At 36.0% G+C, this 14968-nt stretch overlaps 4 protein-coding genes across 6 annotated transcripts in view; 3 read left to right on the plus strand and 1 right to left on the minus strand.

The window, feature by feature from the left end:
- Nucleotides 1-384: 384 nt before the first annotated feature.
- Nucleotides 385-2198, minus strand: LOC123310240 (TBC1 domain family member 22A). The gene has a single exon (XM_044893708.1). It carries the CDS (start codon nt 1798-1800, stop codon nt 1396-1398), a length of 405 nt encoding a protein of 134 aa, XP_044749643.1. The 5' UTR covers nt 1801-2198; the 3' UTR covers nt 385-1395.
- Nucleotides 2199-2636: 438 nt separating this feature from the next.
- Nucleotides 2637-4973, plus strand: LOC123310239 (periodic tryptophan protein 1 homolog). Its single transcript, XM_044893707.1, has 7 exons — nt 2637-2865; nt 2920-2993; nt 3078-3254; nt 3314-3739; nt 4145-4312; nt 4421-4699; nt 4765-4973. Exons 1-7 carry the CDS (start codon nt 2726-2728, stop codon nt 4830-4832), a joined length of 1332 nt encoding a protein of 443 aa, XP_044749642.1. The 5' UTR covers nt 2637-2725; the 3' UTR covers nt 4833-4973.
- A 616-nt stretch (nt 4974-5589) lies between these two features.
- LOC123310443 (sodium channel protein Nach-like) lies at nt 5590-8058 on the plus strand. Its single transcript, XM_044893911.1, has 10 exons — nt 5590-5705; nt 5847-6012; nt 6143-6264; nt 6385-6490; nt 6542-6706; nt 6909-7020; nt 7087-7131; nt 7477-7579; nt 7641-7750; nt 7839-8058. Exons 1-10 carry the CDS (start codon nt 5611-5613, stop codon nt 8027-8029), a joined length of 1215 nt encoding a protein of 404 aa, XP_044749846.1. The 5' UTR covers nt 5590-5610; the 3' UTR covers nt 8030-8058.
- Nucleotides 8059-8790: 732 nt separating this feature from the next.
- LOC123310238 (alpha-actinin, sarcomeric) overlaps nt 8791-14968 on the plus strand; it is a 32618-nt gene continuing 26440 nt past the window's right edge. For 2 of the 3 annotated variants that reach the window (XM_044893706.1, XM_044893705.1), the window contains exon 1: nt 8791-9081. In XM_044893706.1, coding sequence (XP_044749641.1) covers nt 8965-9081 — 117 coding nt within the window. In that variant the 5' untranslated portion in view covers nt 8791-8964. The remainder of the gene's footprint in view (nt 9082-14968) is intronic. The other variant, XM_044893703.1, reaches the window with a different exon arrangement.

Raw genomic sequence — 14968 nt, forward strand, 5'->3', positions numbered from 1 at the left:
TGATTCAATTTGATGAAAGTTTTCCTGTAATTTTTTTACGAATCACCCCCGTATGATAAAAGATAAATAGTTGCCTACGTGCCGTTTCTCCCGTTCTGTTTTCACCGCAGGTAAAGCGTAGTAAATTTAATCTAAGGATAAAAGTCTGCACCGTCAACATTTCAGCCAAAGGAATGACGAAATGACATCATCCTACCAGAAATAAGAATCATAGGAGAATAGAACCACACCATATGTTCTTGATATGCATATACCAAATGAACAAGCTAATATTTGGAGAGTTGTGAATCTCCAAAATTGTTCCAATTTTCAATGGCATGAAGTAGAGTAATGACATATTTCATTCATCTTTACGCCAACTCAAAGGAGAAAAAAATCATCAAGTATCTTGAAAAAGCACACTTTATTTTAGCTGATTATCATTTAATACACAAATTTAGAACATTGTTTTTTATTTAAACTCATTTGAAAGTCTTCACAAAAATAAATATTTCTTTCACTATCTACTGAAATAAAAAAAAACTTTAAATTAAATATGAAGTACATAAATGAAAACAAACATTAGTCAATGGAATGTTGAATAACTATATGTATTTCTGATATAAAATATACTTAGTTGTATAACAATAGAACGCAAAACTATCTTACTTTTCAACTATGTATCATAGAAAATGGATATCCTGAATTCTTCCTAACTCGGTCCAAAATTAATTTGACTACATAACAGTCAAAAATGATGTATCAAAAAATTTTGGATAAATTGGTCTCCCTATATTCCTTATTAGCCTTCTCCCATCTTAAATCTATGAATACTTAGTTTCGACATAACAAGCAATATAGTACTAACAATGTTAAACTCCATATTACCTCCTTACAGTCTTTTTTGTTTATCCAAGTATAAAGCAAGCTACCGAATCACAAACATATTGCAATGAAGGGGCCCTGTAATCAATTTACTATTTCATAATGTTGCACTACCGAAATAGCTACATTTCAAATTAATCTGAGGGGTTGATAACAAGATTTTTATACTATTCACCTAAGTCATGGAAAATTTTTATAAAATACTTTCAGTGTCATAATTCATTTGTGTCATATCATTAATACAACGGTAATTACCTTAAATATTGTTAAGAAAATATTGTCCCCTCTGATATATCAAAAATATTCGAGTACTCAAAACAGTTGCACAGTCAAGATCAAATAAAAATGTTGGCACCCAACCAGTAAACATTGTGCAAGCTCGACAATATAAATCAACAAATTTATAGCTATTCTATTAATAAACTACATATCACAGGGCAATGAAAATTGCTGAAAACATACGTAGTCGTTGCTTAGCCATAAATCCATATGTAGGATCGGAGGTGGAGTGTCTTCTCTTGAAAATACTCTTCATGAAGTCGCTTTCTCACTGTCACTATCTTTATTTTTCAAAGACTTCTTCAACTTGTCTAACAGTCTGCAGTGAAAGTTGTTCAAACTGGTGCTCGAGTCACTTTTTGGTGGACTCGATGAAGACGATTTCACTGGACTCTGAAGACTAGCTTCTGAAGTCCTAGAGCTAGCCCGGGAATAACTATTCTGCTTGGACATGTTTGATGAACCCTTGTAACTTGACGGTGCGGGAGGTTGAAAATCATTACCAGGTGATGTTGAAAGGCTTGGTCCTTCCGATTTAGTCTCAGAAACTTTCCTCGAGCGACAATTCTGCGGATTAGAACATTCCGAAACCCTTCTGCCTCTTTTTGAGTTGTAAATATCCCAATCATTTTTTACCACTGGCATCATAAAGGCCATGATTCTTGAAGTATTTTGCCGCTAAGCACTCGTTGATGAACAATTAAATTAATTATTTAGGAAGAGTAACGGTAAAGGCACAAACAGTCACCAACAAGAACAGCACGTATACAAGACGCTCAACGAATCAAACAACCACAAATAAGTAATGTCATAATCGAATAATCGAAATTTCTTTCGTTTCTCCCTCTCTCTCAAGCCGCCTGACAATTGGAGGATGGAGATATGATCGCAACGGTACGTTGTTTCAGAAATACGAGGAGAGAGAAGTGAAACCACTGACGGCGCCAATAATTTCAAATATCAATCGGTGTTTGTATGCCAAAAATAAATTAGAATGGGAAAACAGAACAATAATATTATTCGTTCGTACATACGAACGTTCTCACGTGCAAATTGAAATATAGTATAGTTGAGTCATATCTCATTTAAGTTCCTGATAAAACATTGGAAAACTTAGCCGAATATTGCGATAAAACTCGATTAATCACGTGCAATTTTTGTATTGTATTCCTAATATTTCCTCGTTGCGAATAAATTGCCGTACCCTTGAAATGCGTGGCATGATGTAATTTAATTGTTGGATGAAAATTTAATTGGAGTTCAAGTACATGAAATCTTTGGTAATCCCAACTTTGCTTTGACAAATCCGCAAATGAGTAGAACAAACTTGATGACTTGAACGGGATGATACTTGAAAATACTGGATTTACCAGATTCAAATCAAAAAGTGAAAATTTTCAAACATGACTCATGAGTGTTGCAGAAAAAGAACTACTGAACCAAAGAGGCAGAGACAAGAGAGCTCACTGAACCATAGATTTGATCTATGTTTGGCACGTGCTTATTGAGGTTATGTCAAATTGAAAGTTGGTGACTAGTTGAGTTGTTAAAACACGAAAACAGTATAATTTTTAATTTTAATATGGAAAGTTCAGGTAGAATAAATTTCGTATCCTGTGTAAAATGGATAGAGAAAGGAAAAGCTCGCACAGAGCCCCTGAAAATAAAAATTTCAAAAGAGGAATTGGTGGAGATGATAAAGAACACCCAAGAAGAATTGAAGTATGTAATGTTACACATTGTTTCCCAACAAAGTACTATAATTTTTTTTTCTAGTCTAACGAGAAGTGATGAAAGGGAAGAGGATGATACACAAGAAGGGGATGTCAATATGGACAATTATGAGGAAGGTTTGTAATACTGAAATTATATATTCGAAAACATACACATTGTTGCTCAATATTATTATAAATAATTAATATTGATTATTTCAGAAAGCGATAATTCGAACCTTCCAAGCCTTGCTTCAATCAGGGAATTATCTACTAACCCCCAAGATTATCTTAGTGATTCTGAGGAATCTGATAAAGAAGATGATATGATTAAAAACAACGATAATTTGATACTTCTTGGTCGTTTTGATGGAGATGCTTGTATGTTAGAAGTGCATGGTAGGTGGTTCGTTATTATTAATTTTAGAATTATCTTCTAAAATTTTCTCTACTTACAGTTTATAATGAAGAAGAAGTCTCTTTTTATTGTCACCACGACTTCTTATTACCAAGCTTTCCAGTTTGCTTTGAATGGTTAAACTATGAAGCAAACAGCCCCTTGGGCAACTATGTAGCCGTTGGCATGATGGAACCAATAATTGAGATTTATAATTTGGACATAATCAATGTAATGAAGCCTTCTTATAAATTAGGTCAGAAGGCAAATCGAAAAAGAGGAAGACCTCAAATGGGTCACACAAGTTCTGTACTTTCACTGGCTTGGAACAGAACATATGATCATGTTCTAGCCAGTGGTTCGTCTGATAAGAGCATTATTTTGTGGGATTTGGAAAAGAAAGAACCAAGCACCACAATTAATGCGTTTGAAGGGGATGTGCAGTGTCTTGATTGGCACAAGGTAGAAACACAGTCGTTATTGGCAGGTAATAGAAATGAAGTAACGGTAGAACTTTACCGACTTTGATCCATTTTGTTAGTAATTTCTCATAAATGCAGTTTTTCCTAACAAAACAGTTGGTTTCAGTCTCAACTAAGATAAACTTGTAGTATAGGAGATGCTGCTTGAATTTTCTGCTTAGCTTATATTTTGACAATTGTTGGATTTTTTTAGGTTAAGTTAGCAGGAACCATAGAATAATAAAATTTGTGAGTTTTTATGATTCTATGGTTCATATAATTTCAAAGAGTGCAAGTGGAATTTTTTTAAAGAGAAAAAACCAAGCAATTTCTCCAGTTTACTGTAGCACCCACATTAGATTTTTGTCATTGATTTTTTCATCAGTTTCAATGAATTTCGTCAAGGGAGAAAACTTGATTGTTGGTTTCAGGTGGTTGCGACTGCCAAGTTAAACTGTTCGACTGTAACAGCCCAGATAGTCATTTAACCTGGAAATTAGATGGGGAATGTGAAACTCTTAATTGGCATCCACTTCAGCCCTACATGTTTATGGCTGGTACCAATATAGGATCCTTACAATGTTTTGATTGTAGGAAAGGTGAGGATTGAACATAACCTCAACTTATGTCATCCGAGTGTCTAGCACTTAAGGGAGATTTAGTTGAAGTTTTTCCTGATGAAGATGCCACATTTTTTATGTTTGCAGGTCCTTTGTGGTCTTTATCGGCTCATGACAAAGAACTTAGTGGGGTTTTCATCAGTGGGGAATGCCCAGGGTTATTGGTGACGGGTTCTCATGACGGTATGGTTAAAACTTGGGATTACAGTGGCGAGAATATTCCAGAATTAGTGCATACTAAAGATTTCAATTTGGGGACCATACTTTCTCTAGAAGGTTCACCAAATTGTCCTTTTGTTATTGCTGCTGGCGGTGACAACAAAGATGGCAATTTCATAGTATATGATGTCCGAAATATTGACGTTGGTGAGTAATTAACGAACGAACTTGGATATATGTTTATTAATTTCTTTTTAATTGTTTTAATATAGTGAAACACAAGTTTGAGAACAGGGAGGTGAAAAGGCTTGATCCGTCCACGTCCTCGGAGCAGAAGTAATTAAAGTGTAATTAGTGTGACTAATTAACTGAGGGCATTGATTTGCGGCCTAAGTGATCTTAGTCTGTGACAGTGGAGAAGTTTTTGATGAAAGACAGTTGTATATTATTTGTTAGCTCCTAAATAAATATAAATAATTTATTATTGTTCTTTTATTTTATTCTTGTGAAAAATGAGATTTGCGAGGGGTAAGTTTTTGGATTGATCTGATGAAATTCATTAGTGTTCTAATTTAAATACGCTGCTCAACAATTGATAGGGTCCACGGGGTATTTTCAATGCTGCGACGTTGCCGCTTATAAGAAAAATACTACAAACTTTGTTCTTGATTCTGACTCGTACCAGTATTTTAACAGTTTATTCTTGAGGTTAAAAGAGACACTTCTTCCGAATCGGCTTAGTTCGAAAGATACAGGCTGTTGAAAAACCATAAAAAAAGTTTATACGTACCAAAAAATACCAAAAATTTAAAGAACCCAACTCTTTAAACAAAGTTGGACGCTATCTTAGGAAGATTTTATGATTTATTTCTGGACCGAATAAGGAACTGATTTCAGGAGATGCCATAATGTTGAGATGTAAGAGGAACCTAAAAAAATACTGCGATACTACGAGCCTTCACGGGTTCCACTACATAACAGATTTTCACTCAAACTTGATCCAGTCCATCCTGTGGATAGTGTTATGTGTCGCAGCAACTGCCTTCATGGTTTTTCTCATATTGATGCAGTGGGATCGTTATCAAACTCACCGGATAAGCACTTCCATTGGAAGCATCATGTATCCCTTGGAAAAGGTCCCTTTCCCAGGAATGACCCTGTGCAGCTCCAACATTGTTTTTGGTGCGATGTACAAAAAATTCGAAGATATGTTGTAAGTATTGGGGAGAAATTGAAGGCTGAAATTATAAATCCCCGAATATATTGAATTTTAAGCTAATTCAGTGCCGCAAGGAGATGAGGAAGCTTTTTAAATTTGATTTTACTGAATACTGAATCAAATAATGACCAACAGGTTGGCAGACGGTCTCTCCAGAGCCCAGATATTGGATTATTTCGAAAATTTATCCAGTTTGGTATTACATGACGAGTTAACCCACAATGCAGACTGGAAAACTTACGGAAGAATAATCCAGGCCTTGGATTTGAGTGATTATAACACAGAACGAGTAATGAGCGAGGTAATTTGGATTGAAAATGAATGAATACCATTAGCGCATCCACCATTTATTGGAGATGTCTTGGTCCTTAACTGAATCACTAAATGGTGGATGCGATAATTTCGTTGGTAATATTCAATTATCTTGTCAGGTTGCTGAACCTTGTGATATGCTGATAACGAATTGTTTCTGGAAAAGTAGAAGTGTGAACTGCACACAAATTTTTGAGAAAACGAAGACCCAGTCTGGATTCTGTTGCTCTCTGGATTTGAAGTGAGTACTAACTGATTACACAGTTGATGCTGCGTTCTCGTATTCTGAATATTCTGTAGCTGAAGGAAAAAAGTGCATCTAATAACGAGAATGACGATTTAGTTCGAACTATTCTTTTAGGAACGATTCAGTCTCAGGTGTAGGTCCAAAATTTGGCCTCCAAATAGATGTTGACGTTGTCGAAGAAGAGTATATATCTGCGATAAAGCCTTACTATGGACTTGACGTAAGGCAATAGTGAAAAAAAATCATAATACATTGATTGAATTTTTTTTAGGTAACTTTGCACCAGAAAAACGTCTATCCCGAAACAAAGTATTTGGGTACGCCGGTAGCAATGGGGGTTGATGTTCAAATTTCAGTTGTTCCAGAAGTGTTCCTAGCCACCGATGAGCTCAGAAGTATGGATATTAAGCTACGTGAATGTCTGTTTGAAGATGAGGTAAATGGATAGACTGAAAAAATAAGAATTTTTTATATGGGAATCAAATGATTCTGGCATATTTGAAACCGCACAACCATATAATTTTTTCCTTTAATTATAAACTTTGTCTCGGGTGAAAAACCTATGAATATAAATTATTTGAAATCAAAAAAGCTGTAGCCTGTCTGTAAATTATTTAATTAATTTTTTTAACCTACAGAGTACCTTAAAATGGGATTATATTTATAGTTTTCCTGGTTGTAAAAGTCAGTGCGAAGCGGATAGTATAAGAAAATATTGCAGATGCATTCCTTACTATTACCCGATAGAAGGTAAGAAAATGAGTGCTTCTCCCACAATGAACTCTATTATTACTCGTATTTTATTCTTGTTTTTAGAGAATGAGAGAGTTTGTACGTTGCTCGATCTGAAATGCATGAGAGGTAAAGTTTAATACCTTCGAACTATAGAGGGAAAACTGCTACAGTAACCCGCGAAAATTTGTACGAAATAATTTTCTCTATTTAACATTGTCGCCAGTGACTTTTTTGATTTGAAGGATGTATAAAAAGTGCGAATTACGAACGAAAATTCGTTCGCAGGTGCACCATAACGTCCATAACCTATGGCATTTTGGCAGGCAATGACGTCATTAACTTAAAGTTGACACCGTTGTCGGATTATTGAAATTATCCTCTGAACTGTGGTCTACGCGTTCATAGTTCTCGTACTTACTTTTTATTTTGTTTCGAAAAGTAAGTGTAGATTTTACCTATTTTGTATTTTAGGCGTTTTATACCATAAACTTGCCGAAAACAGTTGTGACTGTCTTCCTCCATGTGAAAAATTAAGCTATAAATACACTGTGAACGCAAGAGAAGTTAAAACAATGTGAGTAAATGAGTGTTAGGATATACACAGGGTGTACGTAAATAATAAACTTTTTTTTCAGAATTGGCTACGATGATTCGATTCAGGGAAGTCGTATTACAATATATTTTGGAAACGATCAATGTGTAATGATAGAGAGATCTGCAAACCTGACATGGGATGCTCTTTTGGGTATGAAATTTTATCAGGCACTCATGCACATGGTTTATAACGTTTTGCAACGAATTTTTTTTCATCTATGTTTATATTTATTTTACAGCTTCGATAGGAGGAGTTATAGGATTATGCCTGGGAGGATCTGTTTTAAGCATAATAGAATTCATTTACTTCTTAACCAAATCCCTCTTATGCAAATACCATGAGAATAAGAAGAATGAGAAGCAAGTAAAACTTGCAAAAATGAATTGGACTCCGAAGTTGTACACAACAGATTTCAAGACAAGGAAGTGAATCACGTATTTTAAGGCATTCAATATTCAAAGATACATAATCTTTCAAATGAGACTATCTATAGAAAAAATAAAATGTTTAAAAACTCCATAATACTTTCGATTTTCTATGGTGAAAAATGTATTTTGTAGGTATAGGGTCTTTAAATATTTCAGGATAGTGCAGTGTCACACCTCGCCCCTTCATCCTCTACGCCCATGCAAATGTTGCTGTTGGATTAGAGTTAGAAAGTAGAGTGTATAGTGAAGAATCTGGAAAATACAGTTTTATGGTTTTTCTAAGAAAGTATTCTGATTTTCGACACAGCATCTATTTCTCAATTTTCAAATATTCATCTCATCTCCAGTGGCGGAGGTGAAAAATTATGTACCTATAATTTTCGTTTTCAACGAAACGGTGGCACTTTCCAAGAAAAGATTGATATTCACTGGAATCAGGATGAGTGTAGATATGAGATTTAAAAGTAAGGAAGCGAAATTTTCCCAGCTAATTGAGTTATTTCCACGAAAAACAAGCGAGTCTGATTGTTTCATAAACAAATTCGAATCCGAACATTGTTTCTGTTCCATTCGACTTTTCCTTGAAATTTCTTATCGCAGTATATCAGAAAATTGAATTTTCGCTATTTCGGGCCCATTTTCGCCGCTCTATATAAATAACCTACTGCACGGTACGTTCACTTTTGACAACGCCGCAAAAGTTAACGGACACAGACAGAGACCACTGAATACGCGAAAGTGAGACGCACAGTCTTCTGTACGGAACTGAACGGGAGACGAATTTACTTTTGCCGAGGACCGTGGAGTCGAGCACGGGTCGTGTCAGTGGGGTAAAGTGCGCGTACGGTCGTGTGCTTTTGCACGACGTTATATACATCTGTCGAACGAAAGAAAAAAACGAAATAATAGCGTAGTAAAATCGTGCGTATCTGTATAATGATAGCCACTGATTACAATAGCGTTGATCAGTACGCAGACGGGTATATGGAGCAAGAGGAGGAATGGGAACGAGAGGGTCTTCTCGACCCAGCTTGGGAAAAACAACAGAAAAAGGTAGGTCACTACACGACACCAAAGGTCAAGACGTGACATCGACTCCACTCCTGTCAACAAAACCATAAAAGACGAACAAAGCATCCCTCGGCCCACTCGATTTTGTAAACAAATTCAACTGTCAACCTAACCTCCAAAATTCCAGTTTTCAACGTTTTTATCTTTTTTACGTAGGATCCTGCTCAATCTCGGATATTATTTGCGGGTCAGTTTTGCCTGATCTAACCCATTTTTCCGCAAGAATCTGCAGTTATATTAATACTACGTAACTTTATCTGCTGTACCTATTTTTGGTTACTCTCCTGGTATTTGTGATGTAATGCTTAACACTTGCAAAATTGAATCGAATGATTCACGAGAATCCTACCGTTTCCTTCATGATTCAAACAATACTGAAACATTAAAAATTCACATTTCGGTTTGAACCTGAATGAAAGGAACATAGGTAAATAGAATATTCTACAATCTGATATCCGATAAGTGCTACGAATCAAATTGATAGCTGACTAAATAGAAATATTGTTGATATTGTGAAATTCCAAATGAATCATATTGTCTGCCTTTGTATTAGAACGTTCGAATTGTGCTTTGTGTGGTTCACGCGGGAATAGTTGAACCTATCGTTGCAATAAAGTTATGTTGTGGCCTTGCATTATCATTCACCTCAAATGAACACATTAACAAATACGAACTATTTGATAAGCTTGTCGATAAGATTCATGTTTTTCTTGGAAAAGGATTCTTCGAAGGGGAGCTGAAAGAAAGTTCCTATTCTATTGGAAAGGCACCTCTCAAAAAGTTGAAGATTTGACAAATAATCCATTTAAAAAAGTTCATATATCTATGCATGAATAATAATGAACCACTACTGATGTTGAACCACTCTGGGATTCGGTGAAACTGTCAATAAATATATAGGTATTTTATCAAATACCATTTTAATTTCATAATGGAAAATAATAAATTGCCAAAAAATAGTAACGTCTTTAATAGAATTTTCGAAGACCGTATCTAAGTGGGTAACATTTCTGTCTAGACATTAGGTAGACGTTTTTGGTCCATAATTAAACATCTTCATTTCAACAAGTTCCATTAACCACTAAAGAAGTGTTTCATTATTACAATGGCTTCTTCAGCTATTTCAAAAATCGCCTAAAAAGCCTTGAAAACGAATTATTCACACGTTAGATGGTGAATGACATCTCACAGAATAGTTCCGAAGCTATGTCTATGTAACTATCAACAATATCAATTAATCTCTATGTTTCAATATTGGCTACTCCTTGAGTTGACCAAGAATTCTATGCTCTTCATGATTTCGAGCAAACAACTTAACCTTGATCCATGACGTGACGTGTGAACGCGTCTATTGCATTCTGCGCCCCTTTTTCAATGTTCAAAAATGATCAGATTCGCGAAAACAGACGTTCCTTTCGATTTTTCTGTGTTTACAGAATGGCCCACCGATTTTTACGTGCGCCGGGTCCATTTTTGGTAACGCCGCCGGTAATCCGACTCCTCGAGAAGCCTGCCTAGTCCTCTTTGACGCCCACGCGCGACGCTCAGCGACGGCTAGCGTCGAGTCCTGCCGAATAATGGACGAGAGGTTCGATTGAACTAGTTCAAAGTTAAATATACACACTCTCGGCATCGAGTTCGCCACGAAATTTATATGAATATTTTTCTATAGAGGCGTTCTAGTTGCCCGGATGAGTTGGAATGAACTCATTCGGAATCACCCTGTATTTTATGTTTCCAATGAAAATCCAGATGCTCTTGAAACTATCGTGGTTTCACTGGGGTTCAGTTTTTCCGATAAACTATCAGATTGGCATCCTGTATGTCTGTCTATTCCCATACTTAGAAGCATTTGCAAAGATTCCTCGAAATATGACCAATACCAATGCTCGTACATTCGATAGAGGACTAAGAAAAGTAACCATTGGCAACAATATTAAACTCCATTGAAATAACACCATCTTAAGTGTTTCTTCAACAGCTTAATTCAATTTATTCTCCACAATACTTCCTTGTTAGATTCATTGTTGTAAAGTGGTACTTGAACATTTATAATTGATTGTTCAGATTAATATCTTTCGACGATAGCGTATTAATTTTTATGACGTATTTCGATACAAATAATTTTCTTGATGATTCGTAGGAATGCATTGAAAGTTCAAGACTGTGCGTCCTATCGTCTTTCCTTAGGAGTCATAGTTACGAAATGTAACACCTTAATAGTCCTAGTTTACTTTTACTTTATTAATTAAGTTTCAAATGCTGGGCCAACCCATCTGTACAGGGTGGGCAAAATTGGATGTCTTCTCTTCTGTAGGGATCTCGAGAAGTATAGCAGCTGATAGAAAACTGATCATCACGAGATCATTTTTCTTCCAGAGCTGACAATATCTGCTCACCGCCACAACGGCGAGATGAACTCGTGAGGAATGAACGGACGATGGTAGTCTTAAGCGATCTCGGAGCGCTGTTTTGAGATATTCTCATCACATACGCCACCTGTCACGCAAAGACTGAACCAAACATCACTTTCTCTGCAGACTCCTACAACAGTTCATGTCCCAAGTTCAACTACTTCTGTACACTTGTACAGTACTTTTTATTGAAACACATATTCTTTGTACAATAATTATTTCTTTAAAAGAAGTTTAAAAACAAAATAACATATCGTCCGACTATTTCCATTGTGATGCAGTGTCCCCATCTGAAAAATAATTAAGAAAAAAATTCAAAATATGCCAATCACTACTTATGTCCTAAATCTAAATTACACTGAACCTCTCAACGAGTTTCTAACAAATTCGAACTGCTATCGGATTTGGTAAATGACGAAGATCGAAGATGGTCTTAACATAAATCACTATACAAATCGAAAATTCATGAGTAACGGGAAAATTGTCATCGGAAATGAGCTAATCTTCTATAAAACGATTCGATTGGTAGATTTATCAATTGAGAGATATCTACTTTATTAGAGAACTCGTCATTTTTCCTACGGTAATGAAAAATATTGAAAATTTTACGTTGTTTCAGTGATTTGGAAGATCAATCTGCTCTGTTAATTGTTGAACCATTTATCATGATTTTATAATGTTTCAATTCGATCGAATGCACATTTTTTTGCTTAGGATGCCAAGCTTGGTTCGAAAAGTATTTCAGTCGGAAACTGAACATTCAATCATTCTATTTGTTGTGTCAAAGCAGAAGTAACCTGTTTTCATTCGTTTTTTGTCTGAAAAAAGACCGAGCAACTAAAAATTCTATGTTAAACCACCCCCAATATGTAGTTTTAGTTGTACAGTAATTCATTCTAAAATATTCTAGATGAATGTCATATACGCACCAACTTTAGCGTGAGAAGACCTCAGAGGAGACAGAAAAAGAGAACTTTACTTGACGCCTAAAATTAGAATAATATTGATTCGGTTTGTGCAGATATCTATTTTAATTTCATAGCAGTTCATTGATCTTTCTCAGTTTTTTTTCATTCGAGCTAACAATAGAGAATAGATGTGATCCAATACCATTGTATAAGGAAGGGGTGGGTAAGTTTAAGAATGTTTATTATATTAACTGAGGCTTTTTCGCTTTTTTCATAGTCCATAGCGAACATGGAAAATACTGATCTTTTTGCTGGGATATTAAAGTATAGGACTCTGTTCCGTCCTTCAAACATTTCCCTTGGTATCTACGCCAAAACATCTCTTTTGCGGCTTCGTACGCACATCTGCGGGTTTATGAATAGGTCCTATCAGATATTCGACTTCCCCTTGGCTGTTTCGCCGTTTGTGGGGTGCATTTGGGCCAATTGATTCATTTAGTAGGAACATATTGTCCGTGTTAATTTCTGGACGTTCGTTGGATATTTTCAATTGGTACCTACCCAAGTAACGCCAGTTTGCGAGGAAAATATGAGTTCTCGAAGACTGTTGAGATTGAAATATCGAAATCTAAGAGAGTGTGAATGGAAATGAAAAAGACATTAAAGCCCAGAAATTATCGGAGGTAGTTGGAACATAATCATCTAATCGTTACGTCTCAAGACATGGAAAAAGCGTAGTATTTTCCAGAAATTCGAAGATTGTGATAGACGTTGAAAAAAAAAACAGGTTACTGTTGATCTAATGTCAGTGTTGCACCAGGATGGCAGATGCTTCGTGAAAATGTGCCATCAGTTCCTTTATAACGCTAGGAGAGAAACGCAGGTCCGTATTATAACATGGACATTGTATTCCAAGTGACATTGTCCACTCAAGAAGAATGAGGATCGTCTGCTAAAAGCCCTCTCAGATACTGAAAACTGGAGTTCATTGGAACTCTGGAACTGTACAGCGAGCTTTAGAAGACAGTGGCGAACAGTTCTGATGGGGGTATAATCTCTGGTTATTGTTCTACCCTCATCCAAAAAATTAATTATGATTACTCCATGGCAATCCCAAAAAACTGAAGCAAAAACTTTTCCAGCAGATTATTTGACACGAAACTCTTTATAGGTCTTGGAGAACCAGAGTGTCGCCATTCCATCGATTGTTGCTCTGTTTCTGGATCGTAGAAATGTACCCAATTCTCATCCATAGTAACAATTCGGTTTAAGAAATCTACATCGTTATCAAATCGAGCACAGATCGAACGCGATGCTTCTACCCTTGTACGCTTTTGGTCAGCATTCCAACATTTGGGCATCCATTTTGCAGCAATTTCTCTCATGTCCAAATTGACGTGAACTATATGATGAACGCGTTCGTATGAAATATTCAGTGCTTCAGATATTCGTTTTAGCCCAATTCGACGATCTGATAAAATCATGTCATGAACTGCATCGATATTTTCGGGGACTGACACAGAAACTGGCCTTCCCGATCAGTCATCATCTTCAATAGAAAATTTACCTTTTTTGAAGCTTGCAGTCCAATTTTTCACGGTCGCATACGAAGGACATTGATCACCAAGGGTAAAGCATATCTTCGTAAATCTTCTTACCTAAACATCTTTCAAATACAGTTACTTGATGATCGCTCGATTTTCACAATTTCGTTGGACATCTTCTTTCTTTTAATTCATTGCGTAACTCTGGTTTACTTCTTTGACCTCAAACTTCACACTACTAGATATCAATACATCCTCGTAATTGTTCCTTAGGTAGCAGTGCAACGAAACACCTTTAAAATCTAGGATCTAGAATGAGGAAGAATTTCTAGGAATATATTTGTCTAAGTCAGGATAATAAACCATCAATTCTCCAACCGTATTTGGTTGGTGGCTTCTCGGTTAACTGTGTTTTCAAATTCGCATTGATGGCCGTGAAATAGGTTGTGAATTTTGTCAATTGTTTGAAATTCTGAACCTCGCATAAGCTAAATTTGATCTTCAGCATCCTATAACATAAAAAATTCGGGCCCAGCTCTGGTCGCATCATACTCGAAACTACGACTAGTCCATCTGGGATACCATCACACGAGATTAACAGTAAATCGAGAATAATAAAGATACCATGTGAACAAGTTTTATCTCGAAAAGGCGCTCTAATGAGCGATCCATTGCATCTCATGGTAATTATTGGGAAAAACAGTACCTACGTCTGACGTCTGGCGTTCTGATGATGAACGGGTTCTAAATGAAGTGGTGCACTTCTGCCACATTATGTGCGATCATCGATGGTCGATTGCGTGGGATTTCCTGATAATTGTCAGATCGAACGAAGCGATTTACTTCAATCAGATGGAACTGCAGTTCGTTCACTTTCTTTGGACACTTTTTTTTAACGTTTTAAGTGATTTCTTTGATTTATAAGTGATTTTATTGATTTGATGTTGCGGTAGTCAAACCACTGACAAATTTCTATCCGATATTCTTGAGATTAATAACGATT

The sequence above is a fragment of the Coccinella septempunctata genome, chromosome 3 (assembly GCF_907165205.1).
Source record: "Coccinella septempunctata chromosome 3, icCocSept1.1, whole genome shotgun sequence".
In the NCBI taxonomy this organism is placed as follows: Eukaryota; Metazoa; Arthropoda; class Insecta; order Coleoptera; family Coccinellidae; genus Coccinella; species Coccinella septempunctata.

Excerpts from the sequence above, each read along its gene's own strand:
- LOC123310240 (XM_044893708.1), bottom strand. The coding sequence starts at position 1,800 with ATGGCCTTTATGATGCCAGTGGTAAAAAATGATTGGGATATTTACAAC.
- LOC123310239 (XM_044893707.1), top strand. The coding sequence starts at position 2,726 with ATGGAAAGTTCAGGTAGAATAAATTTCGTATCCTGTGTAAAATGGATA. Across the intron at positions 2,866-2,919 it reads AACACCCAAGAAGAATTGAA|TCTAACGAGAAGTGATGAAA; the intron begins GTATGTAATGTT and ends TTTTTTTTCTAG. Across the intron at positions 4,313-4,420 it reads ATGTTTTGATTGTAGGAAAG|GTCCTTTGTGGTCTTTATCG; the intron begins GTGAGGATTGAA and ends TTATGTTTGCAG.
- LOC123310443 (XM_044893911.1), top strand. The coding sequence starts at position 5,611 with ATGTATCCCTTGGAAAAGGTCCCTTTCCCAGGAATGACCCTGTGCAGC. Across the intron at positions 6,265-6,384 it reads TGTTGCTCTCTGGATTTGAA|GAACGATTCAGTCTCAGGTG; the intron begins GTGAGTACTAAC and ends CTATTCTTTTAG. Across the intron at positions 7,751-7,838 it reads GACATGGGATGCTCTTTTGG|CTTCGATAGGAGGAGTTATA; the intron begins GTATGAAATTTT and ends TTTATTTTACAG.